Here is a 19,460-nt window from a genome sequence, read left to right as displayed (position 1 = left end):
GAGGGAGAGTAAGAGAAAGAAACACACTTAAAGGTCTTTTTTTTTTTTCCTCCCTTTTCTTTTTTTTCGAAGCTGGGGACTGAACCCAGGGCCTTGCCCTTGCTAGGCAAGCGCTCTACCACTGAGCTAAATCCCCAACCCCACACTTGAAGGTCTTAAACACCTTCAATTTACTTTTTGGGAAAAGATCTAACACCCACTGAGTCCATCCAACAAGAAGCTACACTTTATTAGTGATAGAAACAGTACAAATTTTAAACCAAGCTGTAGTTCCACTTTTCAAACACCAAAAAGGGGGGGAAGGGGGAGGAGGGTGTCCTTGCTGTCAGATAATTACATTGTTAATTCCTGTAAAGAAGAAAAAAAAAGATAATTAGAGGTGTTTATAGGCTGAGAGGTAGAGAATTCAGGTCATTAAAATCTAAGACAGTCCAGGCTTCGGAATGAAGCCTGACTGAAGGGCCACTCACCATAATAGCATTTACAATATCGTTACTGTTGTTTTTCAGGGCTCGGACAGCCTTTGCTCTTGACACATTTGCTTGTGACATGACCAACTCTATGTCCTTAACTTCCACACCCGTTTCATCAACCTAAAAAGAGGGGGAGGGGGAGGAGGAGAACCTTAATAAATCAAAGAGAAGAATAACTTCCAAAGTGCTCTGAAGCAAAAGTTGCCAACACAGAGAGGTTTGAGTAAAGTCTTCAGACTCTGTGGATTACCTCCTCTTCTTCGCTCTCCTCTTGGACAGTCGGCGTCTGCGTGTTCTCCTGAATGTTGGAAACAGCCTCTCCTTGAACTTTGAACTTCTCAGCAGCTGCCAACTGTGCTTGCTGCGACAAGTCCTCAATCTACAGGGAGGCACAGGCAGACGTCTGTGAGTGAAAACTGCGTCTTGACAACTAGATGCCACAGACATTTTTTCTTTTTCTTTTTTCTTTTCCTTCTTTTTTCTTTTTTTCGGAGCTGGGGACCAAACGCAGGGCCTTGCGCTTGCTAGGCAAGCGCTCTACCACTGAGCTAAATCCCCAACCTCTCTTTTTCTTTTTGGCATCACAATTGGGGCTTAACCTCTCAGTAGCAGCAGCAATGAGTTATCTGACCCCAAATAACAATACTGGTCTGGAGCAATTCACCTGAAATTCTACTGACCTTGGCCTCCCCAAACACTATGTAGGTATCTGAAGCTGGGCTCTTGTAGACATCCGGTTTTGTGATGACAAAGAGGATATTTTTAGATTTCCGGATAGTGACTCTCGTAACCCCTGTAACCTGTCGAAGACCCAGTTTGGACATGGCCTAAAGAGAAATGAACATTAAGTTTCTAACTTTAGGAGCAGCTTTAAACAAAAAGACAAAAACAAAACAGAAACAGCCCCAAGTGCTGGGATTCCATGTACACACACCCCCAAGCCCCGATCCACATGTATGACTCCTTACCTTCCTTGCCTTTTTCTCACTCCGACTCTGCTTGGCTTTACTAACAGGTTCTTCATCGATCTCAGCCGCGGCTGCCAGCTGAGAAGACAGAAGTTTTCTTTTGAGACAGGGTTTCTCTGTGTAGCCCTGGCTATCCTGGAAGTCAGCAGATCTTGCCTCAAACAGATCCAAAGCTTTGGATGCTTGCTTGAATGTGGTTTGCTTTATAAAAAAAGACTCACAGTTCAAATAGCCTCTCGGTTGCAGACCTTCAAGCAACCCCCCCCCCCTTTTTGAGGCATATTCTCACTGTGGCCCAGGCTAACCTTCAACTTCTGCCTCAGCCTTCCAAGTACTAGTACTAGGATTATAGGAACTAGTCGCCGTACTTGTCCTCTAGTGCTTTCTTGACTCAATGTAAGTAACTAAGAGAACACTTACCTGGGCCTGTTGTGTGGCTGTCTGTGTGGAATCCTGTTCCTCGAGTTCTGGCACTGATTCATCACTGTCAGACTCTGTTCCCGACCCTAGGGTAACAAGTTAACTTGTATTATTTTCAACAGTAGAATTTTAAGAGGCGGTACCTCCTCATGACCTGTCTGAATTAGCTGTCACTGCTTTAGGCAAGGCCTTACTTACAAGGCTAAATGTAAGCCAACTGGCTTCTGTGACCCAGCCCAAGGCCCCCTTTCCTCAGATGTGGGACAGTAGCTAGATTCAGCTAGGCAGCTTATGTGCTGGGACTGCCTTCTCTCTTAAGGTGTTCGCTTCTTGGCACAAACACCAAGCATTCACAATATTCTAAATTATCCCCATCCAGAAATAATCCGATAAAAGGCATCTTTAGAAGCAATTAAGGGTTCTGAAAACCCTTGGAAGGTTTTTCAGAAGCAGTTGTGCACATACGTTCTGCCTCTCAAACCACTTACAGAAGGAGTTACAAGGCACTAAACAACCTCCATATTGCTAAACCTTATTATCTCTCCCTCTTCTAGATACAGACCCATGGTTCCCCACTCCCAAACACAACCGGCACATCCTGACTTTCTTTCAGTGGAAGGGCCAAGCATCAGTAAAGTCTACTGAAGAAGAGGAAAACATATACCCACACCATTCTCAGGCCGGGAAGAACAGCTCTCTACCCTCTACATTCTTAAGAAAAGGAAGTCTCTGGGCAACTGGCAGTTACTAAATCTAAGAAGAAAAGGAATAGCTTCAAGGTTTTTTTTCTCCCTTTTTTCCCATTTTAATTACTTTTTACAAAAGCAAATTCCAGGCCCAGGGACAAGGTTAGTGATGTGATGAGAATTGGAGTAAAGGTCTGGTAGAACTTGGTTTTCAGTATCAGCTCAGGTTAAAAAGGATGTTAGATCCAGAGCTTACTTAGTCTGGATCACTTTACACAAGACACAAAGTATTACCTGAGATGACAGAAACCAAGATTTAGTTCGTATTCCTAGGCTTCTACATTTAAAGTTACCATTTTATGTACTACACCCAAACTCAAGCAGACATACTGTATAAAGCGACGCATCCTAGTTAGTACTGGTGGGGAGCCCAAGAGGGGTGTGGGCAACACACCATGCACACAGCAAACCAAGGCAAATACCCTTGTTGTTCTTCAGAACAGGCTGCTTGGCAGAGGGGGCTGGGGCAGGGATCCCAGCAGGTTTAGGGGTGGGCATGTTGACCAGGATCGGCTGGAAAGGCACTCCCCCAGAGACTGCTTCCGGGGGAATCAGAGGCGGCAGCTCATCCTCATCTGCAGGGACTGGGAGCTTAGAGGGTGATTCCAGCACGGACTCAGGTGCCGATTGAAGAAATGGCTGCTTAGGAGGCAGAGGGGGAACTGGGGAGGGAGCAAGAGTCAGGGAAGCTGCTAGGGTAGGCTTTGGAGCCACAGACTTAGACACAGCTTTTGGAAGGACTTTGTCAGAGGTAAATGCTGCCTGAGGAGTAGCTTCCTGAGACTCCATGGGTCCCTTTGGGGAATGAACAGAATCGCTGCCTTTTGCAGGGCAAAGAGGCAGAACTTCTATAGGTTTTGAAGAGTTTTTCTCAACAGGGACTGTCTGAGGGGCTAGAGCTACCGCAGAAAGGAGGCCCTTTGTATCTTTCTTAGCAGAGGGATCTGGGCACTTAGGAGGCGAAGCAGAATTGCGCTTGGTTCTTGGGACTTTCTGAATGGGAACAGTGATGGCCAAAGCACTTTCTGGAGCAGGTGCAGCAGGCACTTCTGTGAGAGCTGCAGGTTCTTTCTTTGCTGGGAGCTTTTCAGATGCCTGAGGGGTAGTAGTTGCTGTGCTACAAGCTGTGGACACTGGGTAAGTGTGGGAGTCTTTTGTGGAAGAAGTAGGAACGGGTGAGAGAACAGAGGCCTCTTTAATAGAGGGAAGAGTTGTAGCTGGGAGAGTAGAGGCCCTTTTGGAGGATGGGACCTTTTTAGGAGAGGAAGAGTTGACTGTGGACGTGAGAACTCCTTTGGATGTTGAAGTTTCTGAGGTCTCCTTGGGGGCCCCTTTGAGAGATAGAGTTGTTGAAGTCTCATTGGAGGTCTCAATGGCTGGAGCCTTTTTACCAGATGGGATGGTTGTGGCCTCTTTTGGAACTGTTTGAAGAGCTGAAGTAGCTGGGGTCTTTTTGGAAGGAGAAATCTTGACTTGGGGAGTTGGGGAAAGGGAAGCGGCAGCTAGGGCAACAGAAGCATTTGCAGTAGTTGGGGCTGCTGGGCTTTTGTTGGAGACAGGAATAGCAACTGGGGCAGCTGAATTCTCCTGGGGGGCTATTGTTGATGGAGCCTTTTGCACACAGGGAACCGTCTGTGCCAGTGAGGTGGTGACAGCTTTAATAGAAGAGCTTGCTGGAAACTCGATAGGGGCAGAAGTATTTTGTGCCTTTTTGGAAGATGAAATTTTGGGGCTCTTTGTGGGGGAGGGAGGGAGGGCTGCTGGACCTTCTTTAAGATCTACAGTCTTTGGGGTCTTTTTATGGGAGGAGGGATGAGTCTCTTTGGGGGAGACAGCAACTTCCAGTGTCTCAGCAGGGACCAGCACTTTGGAGGCTACGGTCGCTGAGGCCTTCTGTGGGGTGGCAGGCTTCTCTGGTGGTGCAGTGGTGACCCTTTCAGAGGGTGGGGCTGCAGTTGTGGGTGCCTTTTTGGGGGAGGGAGGACTTTCTGCTAGAGTAGTAGGGGCATCTTTAGGAGATGGGGTTACAGGAACCTGTTTAGGGACTACAGTTTTGGGAGTCTTTTTGGGGGAAGGAAGAATCTCCAGTGGCACAGCTGTGACCCCTTCAGGTGGAGTTTCTTTGGGATCTCCAGTTTGGGAAACCTTTTTGGAAGGTGGGGTTACTAGCATTTCTTTGGGGCTTGCCATTTTGGGGTTCTTTTTGGAAGTTAAGGGAATTTCTAGTGGTGCAGCTGTAACTCCTTCAGGAGATGGGTTTGTGGGTGTTTCTTTGGAGCTTGTTCTCTTGACCTTCCTGGGGGAGGGAGGAATCTGCACTAGTGCAGTGGTGACCCCTTCAGGAGATGGGGCTGGAGTTTCTTTGGGGACTGCAGTTTTGGGGGCCTTTCTGGGGGAGGGAGGAACCTTCAGTGGTAAAGCTGTGACCCCCTCAGAAGGTGCTGAAGTTTCTTTGGGGGCTACAGTTTTGGGGCTCTTTTTGGAAGGTGGGGTTGCTGGAGTCTCTTTGGGACCTGACATTTTAGGAATTTTTTGGGGGGATGGAGTTGAGGTTTCTTTGGGGGCTGCAGTTTTAGGGGCTTTTTTAGGGGAGGCAGAACTCTCAGCTAGGGTATTAGAGGCACCTTTGGGAGATGGGGTCACAGGAACCCGTTTGGAGGCTGGAGCTGCGGGGGAAGGAGGAATCTCCAGTGGCATAGCTGTAACCCCCTCAGGAGATGTGGCTAGAGTTTCTTTGGGGGCTTCAATTTTGGGGGACCTTTTTGGGGATGAAGTTGAATTTTCTTTGGGAGTTGCAGTTTTGGGGGACCTTTTGGGGTATGAGGTTGCTGAATCTTCTTTGGGGACTGCAGTTTTTGAGGTCTTTTTTGGGGAGGGAGAAATCTCTGATACAGCTGTGATCCCCACTGATGGGGCTGCTGGAACTTCTTTGGGGGCTGCAGTTGTGGGTGCCTTTTTGGGGGAGGGAGGACTTTCAGCTAGGGTAGTAAAGGCATCTTTGGGAGATGGGGTTACAGGAATCTGTTTAGGGACTGAAGTTTTGGGGGCCTTTTTTGGGGTAGGAGGAATCTCCAATGGCACAGCTGTGACTCCTTCAGGTGGAGTTTCTCTGGGGCTTGCATTTTGGGGCATCTCTTTTGGAGGCAGAGAAACCTCCAGAGGCACAGCTGTGACCTCTTCAGGCAGAGTTTCTTTGGGGGCTACAGTTTTGGGGGAACTTTTTGAGGATGAGGTTGACTTTTCAACAGGTATTGCACTTTTGGAGGTCTCTTTTAGAGGCAGAGAAATCTCCAATGGCACAGCTGTGACTTCGTTAGAAGGAATTTCTTTAGAAACTGCACTTTTAGGGGTTCTTTTGGAAGATAGAGTCACTGAACTTTCTTTGGGGGTTGAAGTTTTGGGGGCCTTTTTGGGGCAAGGATTAATCTCCAGTGGTACAGCTGTAACCCCTTCAAGAGATGGAGTCACTGGAGTTTCTTTGGGGGCTGCAGTTTTGGGGGCCTTTTTAGGAGAGGTAGGACTCTCAACTAGGGTGGCAGGGGCAACTTTGGGGGATGGGCTTGTTAGAGCCCCATTGAGTGGGTCAGTGGCTGGGGACTTTGGTGGGGAGGTAGGAGCTGCATGTGGTAGAAGAGGGGCCTCTTTGGGAAACTGGGATGTTGACACTTCTTTGGAGGCTGCAATTTCTTTTGCCTTTTTAGAGGTGACAGCGGGGGCACCCTTAGGAGATACGGATTTTGGAGTCTTCTGTGGGGAGGGAGAAGTCACAACTGGGGCAGTAGAGGCAACTTTGAGAGTTGAGGTTGCTAAAGTCTCTTTCGGGGCTGTAGTTGCTAGGGCATTTTTGAGGGAGGTGGGAATCTCTGTAGGAGCAACGAGGGCTTCGTTAGGAGATGGGGCTGCAGGGGCCTTTTGGGAAGACAGAGAAGTCACAGCTGGGACACTTTTGAGAGAAAGGCTTGCAGAAGTATCTCTGGGGACTACAGTTGCTGGAATCACATCTGATACAGTAGGGTCCAGTTTAGGAGACTGGACTGCTGAGGTCAGTCTGGAAGCTGTAGCCGTTGGTGTCTTTTGGGGGGAAGGAAGAATTTCTGCTGGGGTCTTTTTGGAGGATACAGAAGTTTCTGTGGGAACAATAGAGGCGCCTTTAGGGCCTTGAAAAGAAAGACCTGCCTCTGGGAGAAAAGAAGTCTCAAGTGAACAATGAGGAGAGGAAACATTTCCAGGAGAAACATCTGAGGGAAAAGAACCCTTTTTGGATGCAGGCCGTTTAGTCTGAGAAGACACAGAAGCATTTGGGTGCCCTTCTTGAGAGGAGTCTGAAGACTCCATCTGAGAGACAACATCGACTTTCTTTGCACTGGAAAAAGAAACTCCAGCTGAGGGAGGAGCAGGAAAGGGTACAGACTTGGCAGTAGTCACAGAAACAGAAGCATTCTGGTGGGACAACGCCATAGATGGAGCCACAGGACAGCCTTCAGAGGGTAAAGGAACCAGAGGTGAATTAACAGAAGGAAAGGTATCTTTGGCAGTTCTAGGGACCAGCCCTTTAGAATCACAACTTTCTGAAAGAAATGGAGCCATTGCTGGGGCAGAACTTTTGAGAGGCTGACTGACAGGGTTTGGGTTCACATAGCCGGCAGGTGGGTAGTCCAGGGTAGTAGGAGCACCAGTAGCAATGGCTGGTCGCACCACAGGGGCAGGCCCTCCTGTAGTCTTCTTTGTGTCTTCTGAAAGCACCTCCAAAGAAGATGCGCTTTGAGAAGAGGGAGACTCTTTAAGTGCTACTGGGGCCAAGGTTTGTACAGTAGTATCTTTTCTGATAGGAAGCCCTGCCTGGGCTGGAGAAACAGGGGCTCCTGCATTTACTGAAATCGGAAGATTTTGAAGGCCTTCAGTGGCTGGCAGAGGAGACACAGGTATCCCTAGAGTAGTTGACATTGAAGGGGCAGGAAACGGCTTATGAGCAGCAGGTACTGAAAGTGAAGAAACAGGGGACGCTGGGTCTTCACTTTTTATAAGACCCGATGAAGCTGGAGGAGACACATGAGTGGCAGGTGCTACAGACATGGTAGAAGGGTTATCCAGTGCAGGGTGCATGGCTCTAATACAAGAGGCAGGAGTTTCTTTTAAGCCAGGTTTTTGAGGAGGAGGAACCTGAGTCACCGAGGGCTGCAGAGCAGCATTAGAACTTTTGGGAGTGAGAGGGGCTGCAGGAGACAATGAAGTACCAGCTTCATTCGCAGAGCCAGAAGAGCTGCAGGTTTCCTTAGTAACAGCTGAGGAGCCTTTGTCAATAGATGGAGCTGCCCCAGAATCAGCAGCCAGCTCATGTCTGGAAGGAAGAGGAGAAACTGCCGATCGCTCAGGTGGGTAAGAGGCTGCAACAAAAGGATGATCTACAGAAATGGTGGTGTTCACTGTAAGACCTGACTGACCTGGAGGCTGGACAGGAGAATCCAAAGAACTGTGATGTAGAAGTGGAAGAGGAGAACCCAGGGAAGCTGAGGCTGCTGGGGGGATGCTGGGAGTTACAGTGCTCTGAGGAGGTGAACTAACAGGTCCCCTAAGGTTAAGGCTTAGCAGACTTTGTGTCAGAGCTGAGGAAATGGGAACACCTTTAACTGGGGAAGTGATGGACAGTGTTTGAGGACAGGATGTTAAACCAGGCTGAACAGAGGCCAGGGGGTTTTCAAGGTGGGAAGGAAAAGCACTGACTACATCTGGAGGACACGGGGTAGTAGTACCTTTCAGATTCGGGGTTCCCTGAGAGGGAACTTGACTGGTAGAAGCCTTTGATTCTAAGAGAGGGATGGAAGCTGTCAGAGATGTCAATGCCCCTGACTCTGCTCCAGCAGCTGATGGAGGTAAGGTGAGAGGGTGAGGGGGACACACAGAGCTCTTCTGAATAGAGTGAGGAGCCAATGCGACCAGAGACAAGGGAGCAGAGGAGGAACGGGCACCTTTCTGAGCTGGACCTATCACGGGAGAGGCCAAAGCTAAGGCAGCTGGGGAGATAGGAGGCCCTATCAGGTGTGGCAGGAAAGTTGGGGCGGGAGGGGCAGCTCCTGAAGGCACAGCAGTTTCTGGCTGGGCAAAAGGAACTTCAAAGGGGGTGGAGGGAAGACTAGAGGGGAGTGGAGAAGACTGATGGGCAGCAGTCACTAGAGGGCTTTGCTGGGGGCCCAGGGAGGAAGGAGAGGGAGATCCAGGCTGCCCTGGAGCAGCAGTAACATTCAAGGCTGAAGACATAGGAAGCACAGCTGGAGAAAAGCAAAAATAAAATAAAATAAAATAAAAATCAAGACAAAACAAAAAAGGAGATAAAGGGTGTGGGAAAGGTGAGTTGTGCAGCCCAAGTTGGTAACATGCCTCACAGGAAACAACCAAGTTTAAAATCTGAGAATGATAGTCACCACACAGGATTAGAAATGGGTGACAAGCAATATCAACTCTGCCTGTGCATATTTCAGTGTTTAAGTGGACTTCATCCTTCAAAATCAACTATTTTAAGGTGGGGCAGACAGTCCAAGACTAACTAGCTCATCTCTAAATGGGGAGCACAGGCCCACACCCTATTACTCATTAAGCCTAGGGTTTTACACATGCTATGCAAGAACGCTACTACTTGTATATATACTACTATATATATATACATATATATATATATATACTACTTTATATACTACTATGTATATAAACCTTAGCCCTCTTTTATGAGACAGTCCTACCAATTTCTTAGACTGGCCTTGAATCTACAATTCTTGGCTTCTTACACCCTGTGGCACTAGCTACCAACCCAGAGTAATTTCCTCCTCCTTCACAAAACCGACACTATTTCCAATGTTTTGTTTTTTAGACATAGTCTCACAGTAGCCCCAGGAACTTGGGGTCATCTCTCTCTCTGATTGGATTAAAGGAGTGTGACCACACGTCACCCAAATCTTTTCTGGTCATACTTTTAGACTTCTAGGGTGGGGGATGGTATGAAAAACGAGAATACTGGCTCTTTAACTCAGTTAGGGCTCAGAAGAGGACAAGGTGGGGTTATATCATGAACTAAACCCAAATTGTTAAGTTATGCTTTAGAAATGTATGTATGGGGCTGGAGAGATGGCTCAGTGGTTAAGAGCACCCGACTGCTCTTCCAGAGGTCACGAGTTCAATTCCCAGCAACCACATGGTGGCTCACAACCATCTGTAAGGAGATCCGATGCCCTCTTCTGGTGTATCTGAAGATAGCTACAGTGTACTTATATAATAAATAAATAAATCTTTAAAAAAAAAAAAAAAAGAAATTGTATGTATGTATGTATGTATGTATGTATATGTGTGTGTAATAAAATACACGCTCTCTGCTCCTTAATCCAGATACGCATGCTATTCCATCTAAATATTCTACCATTTCTGAAGGAGCATAGTTTCTGCCATTCAAGAGACAACACCGGATTAAATCAGAGTCAATAAACAATACCTAGAAGGGTGTGAATCATTAAAACACCCACTTAGCCACTTTATTCTCAAATTCTTATAGTACAAGATTATAGGACAAAGAGGAGGCGGGGCCAGTCTTTCTGGAGAACTGGTAGGTCAAAGACTTCTAATTATAATACAAATACTTCTTGTACACATATTAACTAGAATTTAAAATATGCCTACATTTCTTGCTTTTATACTATAACCAATATCCTGATTGTTTTCACTCATTTAAGAATAATTAGTTACAGACATTAAGGTATGCCCTCAATACAAGTGCAAGTTCAGACTAATTAGGAATTCTTTTAACACTAAGGACTGCTTTAGAAATTATTTTAAAACCTGGGACCAGGATATTCTAAATTCACTTTCAGCTTCTACATTTGTAAAATAGAGTTTAACTCTTGTTGAGCTCTGAATTTGCAGATCCCGAGTGACCATTCCTTCTCCACACTGCCCATTTCCCAGCTCAGGGTCCCACTTCCTTTCTGGTCTAGCAGCTGGATTAATCCCTTTGGCTGCTAAAATCAGACAGGTGGGGAGGGAGGACTTTAATGCTTTTAAGTATAAATAACTTTAATTCCGAAAGAAAACACAAACTGCCATGAGTAACAACAAAAATTCTATTTAAACAAAGTGGAACTCAGTCTGTAGACCAAGATGGCCTGAAACTCAAGAGATTTGTGCCCATGCTTCCCAAGTGCTGGATTAAAGGCATGCACTACTGTCCAGCTCTTATCGAATGGCTATCCATAAGGTACTCTTCATTTAGTTCTGTAGAGCTGACTCAGCAAACAAGTCCATTCACCCTTTCCGGATCTCCTTTTCAAGAGCTCTATCAACCAGCATTTCAGTCTATCTTCAGACTAAATTCTATTTCAGTTGAAAACCCCAAGAATTTATTTCAGTCTTATGTAATGGAGCATTATTAAACCTTACAAGTTAACTAACTCAGGCTGAGGCTTAGGTAGGACAGGCTTAGAAGCAGCAATAGCTCATCCAGACATGTGATGAACGGCTCCGTGCCAATCATGGCTATCTAAAACCTCGACCCAACTTGCTGGCCGGAACTTCACCAAAGCTCAGATCTCCTTGGCCTGCTTGTGCTACCCAGTTACAACAGACCAGAACCACCCGGGCCCCTTCCCTACTCGGGTTTCTTATATCTAGATTCTACAGAAGAGCTTTTCAAACAGCTGGTGTATCACAAAGCAGGCTAGGGAACCCATGTAGAAATCTCAAAGACACAATCTCACTTTCTTTCCCTAAAGACTCACCACCCCCCAGGCAAGACAGCAATTAAATTGTGTACTAAAACTACAATCCCGTGTTAAAATTTTCTTTGAGCGACATTAAACTACAATAGGCAGAAATATATTTGTCCCTTTACCCACCATGGGTCAATTTTAATTAACAGCAAAAGAGCTATGGGCACCTACCTGTCTCAGCCTGAGGCTGTGGCAACTCCTGCTCTGTAGCAGGGACGGTTTCTGTGGCTTCACCGGGCATTTCTGAAGGGAATAAGATGGAGGCTCCGAATTAACTAGGGTGAATTCACCTGCCTATCCCAAGTATTCTGCCTAGTCAAGTATTCAAAAAGAAAAATGCATAAAGCCCATTAAAAGAACAAATCCCGAGGGTCCGGACGACAACCTCCCCAAAGCGACTGGAATCAGGGTGCCAGGACCCTCAGATGTCTGCTAAAGGGATCTGACCTCACGGAGCGGTTTCACTTAGCAGATAGCTGACTTCGCACTGGCCAGGTCCTTGTTTTCACTCTTCCGATCCCACAAGGACAGCAAATCCCAAGGTCTGGCTCCTAATCGTGAGATTTCAGGCGCTACCTTGGGCCCCCTTCCGGTCCTAACATTCACGCCGCTGAGCCTGGGACCCATAGACTCTTCTGACCACTTCGCAGAGCAAGAATACGGGGTGTCCCAAGTCCCGACAATCCCTTGCCACAGGACGAACGACGTTACGAGTTCCAAGGCTGTGACCCCCTTAACCTCACCCAGATCCCTGTGGCGCCCTTCCCAATTGCAGGCGCGCCCAGCCTTTCCTGCTATATCCCAATGGTTTTCACGTTCCGATGCCTAAATACGGGGCCGGACCCGTGGCCCTTCTGTCCTGCTTTTGCCCGGACCCAAACGCAGACCCCATTTTGTCCGCAGGCGCGGGGGCGAGTTAAGAACTCTGAGCTCCACAGAGCCGCCAGTGCTCCTTAACTAAATGCCCGGGACCGCAGAGCTCGCAACAGGCGAGGATGGCTACGGATGGAAAGCAGAGGCGCAAGCGGCACTTACTGTGCGGAGAACACGGAACCAAGATGGCGGTGGAAAGAGAGCGAGCGAGCCCGTGACCCACGCCTGTTGCAGAAGGAAGCGGGGCACCAAGAGGGCGGGACCAACATATAGTTCCGGGTCAGGCGCGCGGGCTTCCACTTCCTGTAGCAAGCAGAGCAGCTGTTGTCCGGGCTCGGTGGTGGCGCGGTCTAAATAAGGCTAGGAATTCCTAAGTGGACACGCGGGCCTGGCTGGGGCTGTAGGGGCCACCCCGCCATGGCCTTGACCTCGAGGGACGCTCCAAGACCGTATGCGAAATAGCGACAGCTGTTTTAAGAACGCGTCCGTGTTTGCTCTTTGAGAGAAGGAGTTGCGAATTAACAGCGAACGTCACAGAGCCCGTGTTCGCGCCATTGGAGAGAAGTGACCTAGGTTTAAATTTTGGAAAGAGGATTTAGGGCAGCAAAAGCTCGGTTATTTCCAGGAAAAACCTCAAACAGAGCATAAACACAATTCGCGTCGCCGGATACCCTGGGCACTTCTCAGATATTCTAAAAATTTTAGGGTCACAGGACTATACATTAAAAACCCACACTTGAGCCTGGGAATGTAGTTCGGTTGGTAGAGTGATTGCGTAGCATGGCAAGAAGTCCTGGACTGGGGGCTGGAGAGATGGCTCAGTGGTTAAGGACACTGACTGCTCTTCCAGAGGTCCTGAGTTCAATTCCCAACAACCACATGGTGGCTCGAAACCATCTGTAATAGGATCCGATGCCCTCTTCTGGTGTCTGAAGACAGTGACAATGTACCCACATACATGAAATAAATAAATCTTAAAAAAAAAAAAAAAAAAAAAAAGGGGTTGGGGATTTAGCTCAGTGGTAGAGCGCTTGCCTAGGAAGCGCAAGGCCCTGGGTTCGGTCCTCAGCTCCAAAAAAAGGACAAAAAAAAAAAAAAAAAAAAAAAAAAAAGTCCTGGACTCCATGCACAGCACCACATAAAATCGCAAGTGGTGCGAGCCCAATCAAGCACTTGGGAGGCAGAGACAGGATCAAAAGCTCAAAGTCATCCTCTCCAAAGCGTGCACACAGTGAATTTTGTGTGTGCAGTGTTTTGTTGAGACAAGGTTGATTTCCAACTCATAGAAATCCACCTGCCTCTACCTCCAGAGTGCTGGAATTAAAGACCGGGCTATCAAGCCCGACCCAGCTTTGTGTTTTTGAGACAAGGTATAGACCTGTGCTGTACAGACCAGGCTGACCCACCTGCCTCTGAACCTAGCAAATTTGGAGCCAGCCTGGGCTAGATATTGAGAGCTTATCTCAAAACAAACAAAACCATACTTTTTGAAAGTAGAATATACTACAAAACCAATATTTTGTGAAAGAAATAGTTAAGTGATTTACACACCATCTTTTAGTTCTACAAAAAGACTCAACAATATTAAACCTGAATTACTTAGCTCACCTGTTGTTGTTTGTTTTTAATGCAAGCTTTCCATAGGTCCAGGCTAGTCTCAAACTTGGGGTAGTCCTGGAAAGTGTTGAGATGACAGCTGGACACCATCATATCTGGCTAACCTAACACTTATCTGTTTGGTTGGCTAAGTTTTCTAGGAAGCACTGAGAAAGTTAAACATCTGAAAGGAGCCTTGGGCTTGGGCTGGTCAGCTGGTCCAGCCTGTTTGGACACTTGTGCAGGTCTGGTGACCTTCCACCCTTGAGACCCATGGAAAGGTGGAAGAGAACAGACTCCACCGACTACACACATCAAGTACACATAAACAAAGAATGAAAAGGAATAAAAAGGAAAGGGTATGACTTCCCTTAGGTATGGAGGAGGATAAAGTTCATTATAGACATGTGGGAGAGCAGAGGCGGGGGCAGAGTGATTCCCCAGTCCAGTGGACATGACCAGACTGACCTTGCCCATGTAGGGGAGGGAAAAGGGGAAGGAGAAGGGGAACCAGATGTAGCAGCCTGGAACCCAAAGGTACAAAAAGGGTGGGTAATCAAAACGTTTGGATTATGCAAGGAAGAGCCTCTGTGGGAAGGGGGAAGGGTAGCCCAGCCCGTGGGCTAGAGAGTTCAGGTAGAGGGCATAGTGGGTCAGCCAGACCCTGTAACAGGTGGGGACTAAGGGATCCTGGGAGAGCCTGGAGGCCATGTCCACTTCGATATGCTAATTAGGCATCTCAGCCACTTGTCCCTGGTTTGAAACTTAATGTTATCGAAATCTGGGCTGAAGAGAAGACTCACAGTTAAGAGCACTAGCTGCTGTCTCAGAGGGCAAAGATTTGATTCCCAGAGTCTTCAGCACTTCTGTCTGTAACTAAACTCCTGGAGAATTCCAAGTCCTCTTCTGGACTCTGGGGGCATGAATGTAAGGGTGCACAGCCATATCCTCAGGCAATGCTACATCCATACTCATAAAAACAGAAAAGAAAATATATAAAACATTTTGAGACTTTGAGTATAAGGAATGAAAACGAGGACAAGCAGGATTTGTTGGAGTAGCAGACTTTACAAAGACTGGGAAATGATGAAATCACAGACAGGAGAGACCGAGAGTGACTGGGAACAGATGTGGGACTGTAGCTCAGTTGTTAGGCTTTTGCAACATATGTGAAGGCACTGTTCCATGCCCAGTACTTCTTAAGACCAGGCATGATGGTGAAAGCTTGTAATGTCAGCACTTGGCATCTGGGAGTCAAAGGTTCAGGGTAAGGTATTCTTGGCTACATGTTAAAGTTTGAACCCAGCCTGGGCTAAATAAGACCAACCCTCCATCCCCGTCAAAACTATTTTGCAATCTTTGAATCCCACATGGACCATTTAGCCTATGTAACTTACTTTTGCCTTCATCTGTGAGATGAGGATACTCCTTACTGCTCCAAAGGACAGCTAGAAAGGCAACAGGTAATGTATGCACAGGACTGTTTATTACTATTAAAAGTGTAGCTAGGGCTGGAGAGATGGCTCAGCGGTTAAGAGCACTGACTGCTCTTCCAGAGGTCCTGAGTTCAATTCCCAGCAACCACATGGTGGCTCACAACCACCTGTAATGAGATCCGATGCCCTCTTCTGGTGTGTCTGAAGACAGCTACAGTGTACTTATATATAATAAATGAATAAAAAAAAAAAGAGGTATGGCCTTTTAAAAAAAAAAAAGTGTAGCTAAACCAGGCTCTGTGGCCCATCTACTTGGGAAGCTGAAGCAGGAGAATGGAGAGTTGAATGTCCATCTACTTCTATTCATGAGTAACTAATTTGGAGGACTCAGTTCTTCTGAAATTGGGTGAGGGAAGGGGAGTAGTGCTGGTGTGAAACTTCCTCACACTCAAGTTTTTTTTTCTTTCTTTCCTCCTCCTTCTTTTCTTTGACAGGGTTTCTCTGTGTAGCTCTGGCTGTCCTGGAAGTATGTAGATAGACCAAGTTGGCCTCCAATTCAGAGATCCCACTACCTCTGCCTCCTGAGTGCTGGGACTTAAGACATTCACCACCACCAGTTTTTTCTTTTCTTAAACCAACCTTGGATTTAGCAGTTGATACTTCCTTTGAGACTGGGACTTCCTGGAATACATAACAGAGGAGTACATGCTAGTTCTTCTGACCAGGACAGTGTTGAGGCTACTTGGGCTCATGGATTGTTTCTAAGTCTGTTGGTAAGTCTAGCCTAGGAAGAGACCTATTATGTGCACATACACACACAGAGACACACACGAAGGTCAGAGGACAATCTTTCTTTAAACTTTTTTTTAAAAAAGATTTTATTTCTTGTATGTATGAGAGTGCATTGTCACTCACTGTCTTCAGACACACCAGAAGAGGGCATCAGATGGTTGTGAGCTACCATATGGTTGCTGGAATTGAACTCACAACCTTGGTAAGAGCAATCAGTGCTCTACACCACCGAGTCATCTCTCCATCCCCAGGGGGCAATCTTGAACATTGGTTTGTTTGGGACAGGGTCTTTTGCTCACCTATATGACCAGGCCAGCTGACCCTTGAACTTCAGGGATGTTCCCGTCTAATTCTCCTAAACTGCTGGGATTACAGATTCATGATAACTGCACCCAGCATTTACATGGTTCTAGAGATCCAAACGGTCTTCATGCTGTGTGACAAGTGGATTTTTTCCCCTTTATCATTTCTCCAGCTTGTAGTTTATTGTTTTCTTGCACACTGGCTAAAGTTTGAAACTCCAATTTAGTGTCAATATTTTTGGGTGGTTCTGTTCAAGAGCTATACAATTATTACTTAAAAAAAAATTTTTGACTTTGTCTTGTCACGGTTTCTATTCCTGCACAAACATCATGACCAAGAAGCAGGTTGGGGAGGAAAGGGTTTATTTAGCTTACACTTCCAAATTGCTGTTCATCACCAAAGGAAGTCAGGACTGGAACTCAAGCAGGTCAGGATGCAGGAGTTGATGCAGAGGCCATGGAGGGATGTTATTTACTGGCTTGCTTCCCCTGGCTTTCTTGGCTTGCTTTCTTCTAGAACACAGGACCACCAGCCCAGGGACGGCACCACCCACAATGGGCTGGGTCCTGCCCACTTGATCACTAATTGAAAAAATGCCTTACAGCTGGGTCTCATGGAGGCATTTGCTCAACTGAGGCTCCTTTCACTGTGATAACTTCAGCTTGTGTCACGTTGACACACAAGAGCAGCCAGTAGAGTCGGAGGCCAGTCTGGGTCTATAAAGAGTTCTAGGACAGCCAGGGCTATACAGAGAAATCCTGTGATCACCCCCCCCCCCAAAAAAAAAAAAAAACCCCACTGAGTCTTTAGTAATTTTTTTTTTTGAGACAGTTTCTCTGTGTAATAGCTTGCTTTGTAGACCAGGCTGGCCTTGAACTCAGAGATATGCCTGTCTCTGCCTCCTGAGGGCTGGGCACAAAAGCTTGCACCACCACGCCTGGCTTAGAAATTATTTTTTAAAATTTCCTGTATTTTATTTGCATGGGTATTTTGTCTGGATGTCTTTGTAGCACATTTGTACAGTGCCCACAAAAGCCAGGAGCTTTGAGCCCATCTCTATAGCCCGGTAATTATTATAGCACAATTAGATAGTTATTATTCTGTATTGTAGAAGTTTAAATTGATCCACTATTTCTTAGAAGCTGAAGACTAAGTGATCCAGAGTATATAGAAACTTAAATAAGGAATTTTGCAAAATGGCTTTTAATATTTTCCCTTTAAGAGTAGGTGAGGAGGTCAAAGTTTTGACAAAAGTAAGTTTTTTCAGACACGGCCTCATGACTGAGGCTCTTAGCTCTGCTGTTATGGAATTGGACATGTAGCCCAGGCTACCTCAGATTCAGAGATCTGCCTACCTGTGCTGGGGTGAAGGTCCAGTGTCATTACGCCCTCACCCCTCACGGTAGCTTTTTTTCTTTTGGTTAAGTTGGCTACATTTTCAATGATTCCTTTTTACTTTTTTAATGTGCATTGGTGTTTTGCCTACATATACGTCTGTGTGAAGGCAGATTCAGATCTCTTGGAGTTGGAGCTACAGTTGTGAGCTGCGATGTGGGTGCTAGGAATTAAACCTAAGTCCTCCGGAAGGGCGCCTAGTGCTCTTAGTCACTGAGCCACCGCTCCAGACCAAGTTGGTTACATTTTTTTTTTTTTTTCAGAGCTGGGGACCGAACCCAGGGCCTTGCGCTCGCTAGGCAAGCACTCTACCGCTGAGCTAAATCCCCAACCCAAGTTGGTTACATTTTTAAGTTGCTTCTTTGTGAATTCATCCAGTTGCTGAGGGAAAAAGGCACTAAGACTGAAAATGCTTGATAACATTCTATTAAGCCCTAATATCGTTCATCTTTGGAAATCTCGGTAGCTTTAGTTATTTGGTTAAAAATTATCTTTTTTAAAAAAAAGATCTATTTATTTTTATGTCTATGAGTACACTTCATGCACACCAGAAGAGGGCATCGGATCTCTTTACAGATGGCTATGAACCACCATGTGGTTGCTGGGATTTGAACTCAGGACCTCTGGAAGAACAGTCAGTGCTCTTAACCACTGAGCCACCTCTCCAGCCCCGGTTAAAAATTATCTTAAGGAGGGACAAGAGAGCCAAAGAAAACATTTGACATGAAAGACAAAGGGAGTCTATTTGGGGGAAAGCAGAGGGTGACAAGAAAGGAAGTATAATGTAAATGTATGCATGAGTTGTCGGGGTAACAAAAGGGAAATGTCACTGCGAAACTCATTCTCCTACATGCTGACTAAAAACATTAATAAATGGAGCTGGAGAGATGACTGCTCCTTCAGAGTTCCTGAGTTCAATTTCCAGCAAGCATCTGGGATCACAAGCATCTGTAATGGGATCTGCTGCCTTCTTCTGGTGTGAAGACAATAACAGTGTGCTCTAATATTTATAAATAAAGTAAATAAATCTAAGGAAAAGAAAAAAGAAAACGAAAAGAACCAGGCGTTCTTTCCAGCCCCCCAGGAGGCTGACAAAGTTGGACGGCCACAGGTTCGAGGTCAGCTTGATCTAGAGTTGACCCCCTCTCTCAAAACAAGCAGACAAAATGGTTAAAAAGCAAAACCAAAGCAGATCAAACTCAGCAGTGTTGTCAGCTGCCAACTTGGCTACCGGAATTTGCTAAAACCAAGCGCTGGGTACACCTGTGAGGGATTTTTAATTAAGTCACTGAAGTGGGAAAACCACCCCAAATCTATCTGGCTAGTTTGAAGAGGTCACACCTTCTGTGTAAAGGACACGGAAGAAGGGAGCTCTTCCTTCTCATGAACAAGTCCATTCCCTCACTGGCATATACATGTGTTCTGTTCCTTTAAAGAACCATGACTAATTTAAATGGATTGTGATGTAGCTGAGCCTGGCCCTGCATGGTCTGAGGCAATTTCTTTAGTATAGAACAGAGTTTATTCAGGGCATAGGGAGGGGAGTTGAGAGGGTAATAGATATAGAGAAAGGCAGAGAGAGAGGAGAGGAGGGATGGGGGGGGGGAGGGGTGGAGTAGAGGCCGGCCATTAGAGAGGGGGGAGGGGAATCCGGATCGGGGAAGGGACGAGAGGACAGATGAGAGCAAGCTTGCTACAGACTTCCAAGTGC

General features: G+C 46.5%; 1 protein-coding gene across 5 annotated transcripts; it reads right to left on the bottom strand.

Annotated features, from left to right (window-relative positions):
• Positions 1 to 200: 200 nt before the first annotated feature.
• On the bottom strand, positions 201 to 13,333 carry Naca (nascent polypeptide associated complex subunit alpha). 5 transcript variants are annotated; one of them, XM_039078540.2, is made up of 9 exons: positions 12,390 to 13,333; positions 11,526 to 11,597; positions 3,030 to 8,873; positions 1,862 to 1,947; positions 1,442 to 1,519; positions 1,154 to 1,300; positions 724 to 852; positions 471 to 593; positions 205 to 348 (listed from the first exon to the last, which is right to left on the bottom strand). In XM_039078540.2, the coding sequence occupies exons 2-9, from the start codon at positions 11,593 to 11,595 to the stop codon at positions 334 to 336; spliced, it is 6,492 nt and encodes a 2,163-aa protein (XP_038934468.1). In that variant the 5' UTR covers positions 11,596 to 11,597; positions 12,390 to 13,333; the 3' UTR covers positions 205 to 333. The 5 variants fall into 5 exon arrangements, with proteins under 5 accessions (NP_001185491.1, NP_001099409.1, NP_001185509.1 ...); XM_039078541.2 differs by lacking the exon at positions 12,390 to 13,333 and adding an exon at positions 11,802 to 12,296; NM_001198562.2 differs by lacking the exon at positions 3,030 to 8,873 and having other exon boundaries at positions 201 to 348; positions 12,390 to 12,488.
• Between the last annotated feature and the right edge of the window lie 6,127 nt (positions 13,334 to 19,460).

The sequence above is a fragment of the Rattus norvegicus genome, chromosome 7 (genome assembly GCF_036323735.1).
Source record: "Rattus norvegicus strain BN/NHsdMcwi chromosome 7, GRCr8, whole genome shotgun sequence".
Classification (NCBI taxonomy): Eukaryota; Metazoa; Chordata; class Mammalia; order Rodentia; family Muridae; genus Rattus; species Rattus norvegicus.
The sequence above is the reverse complement of the archived record's forward strand: the minus strand, read 5'-3'. Positions and strand labels throughout refer to the sequence as shown.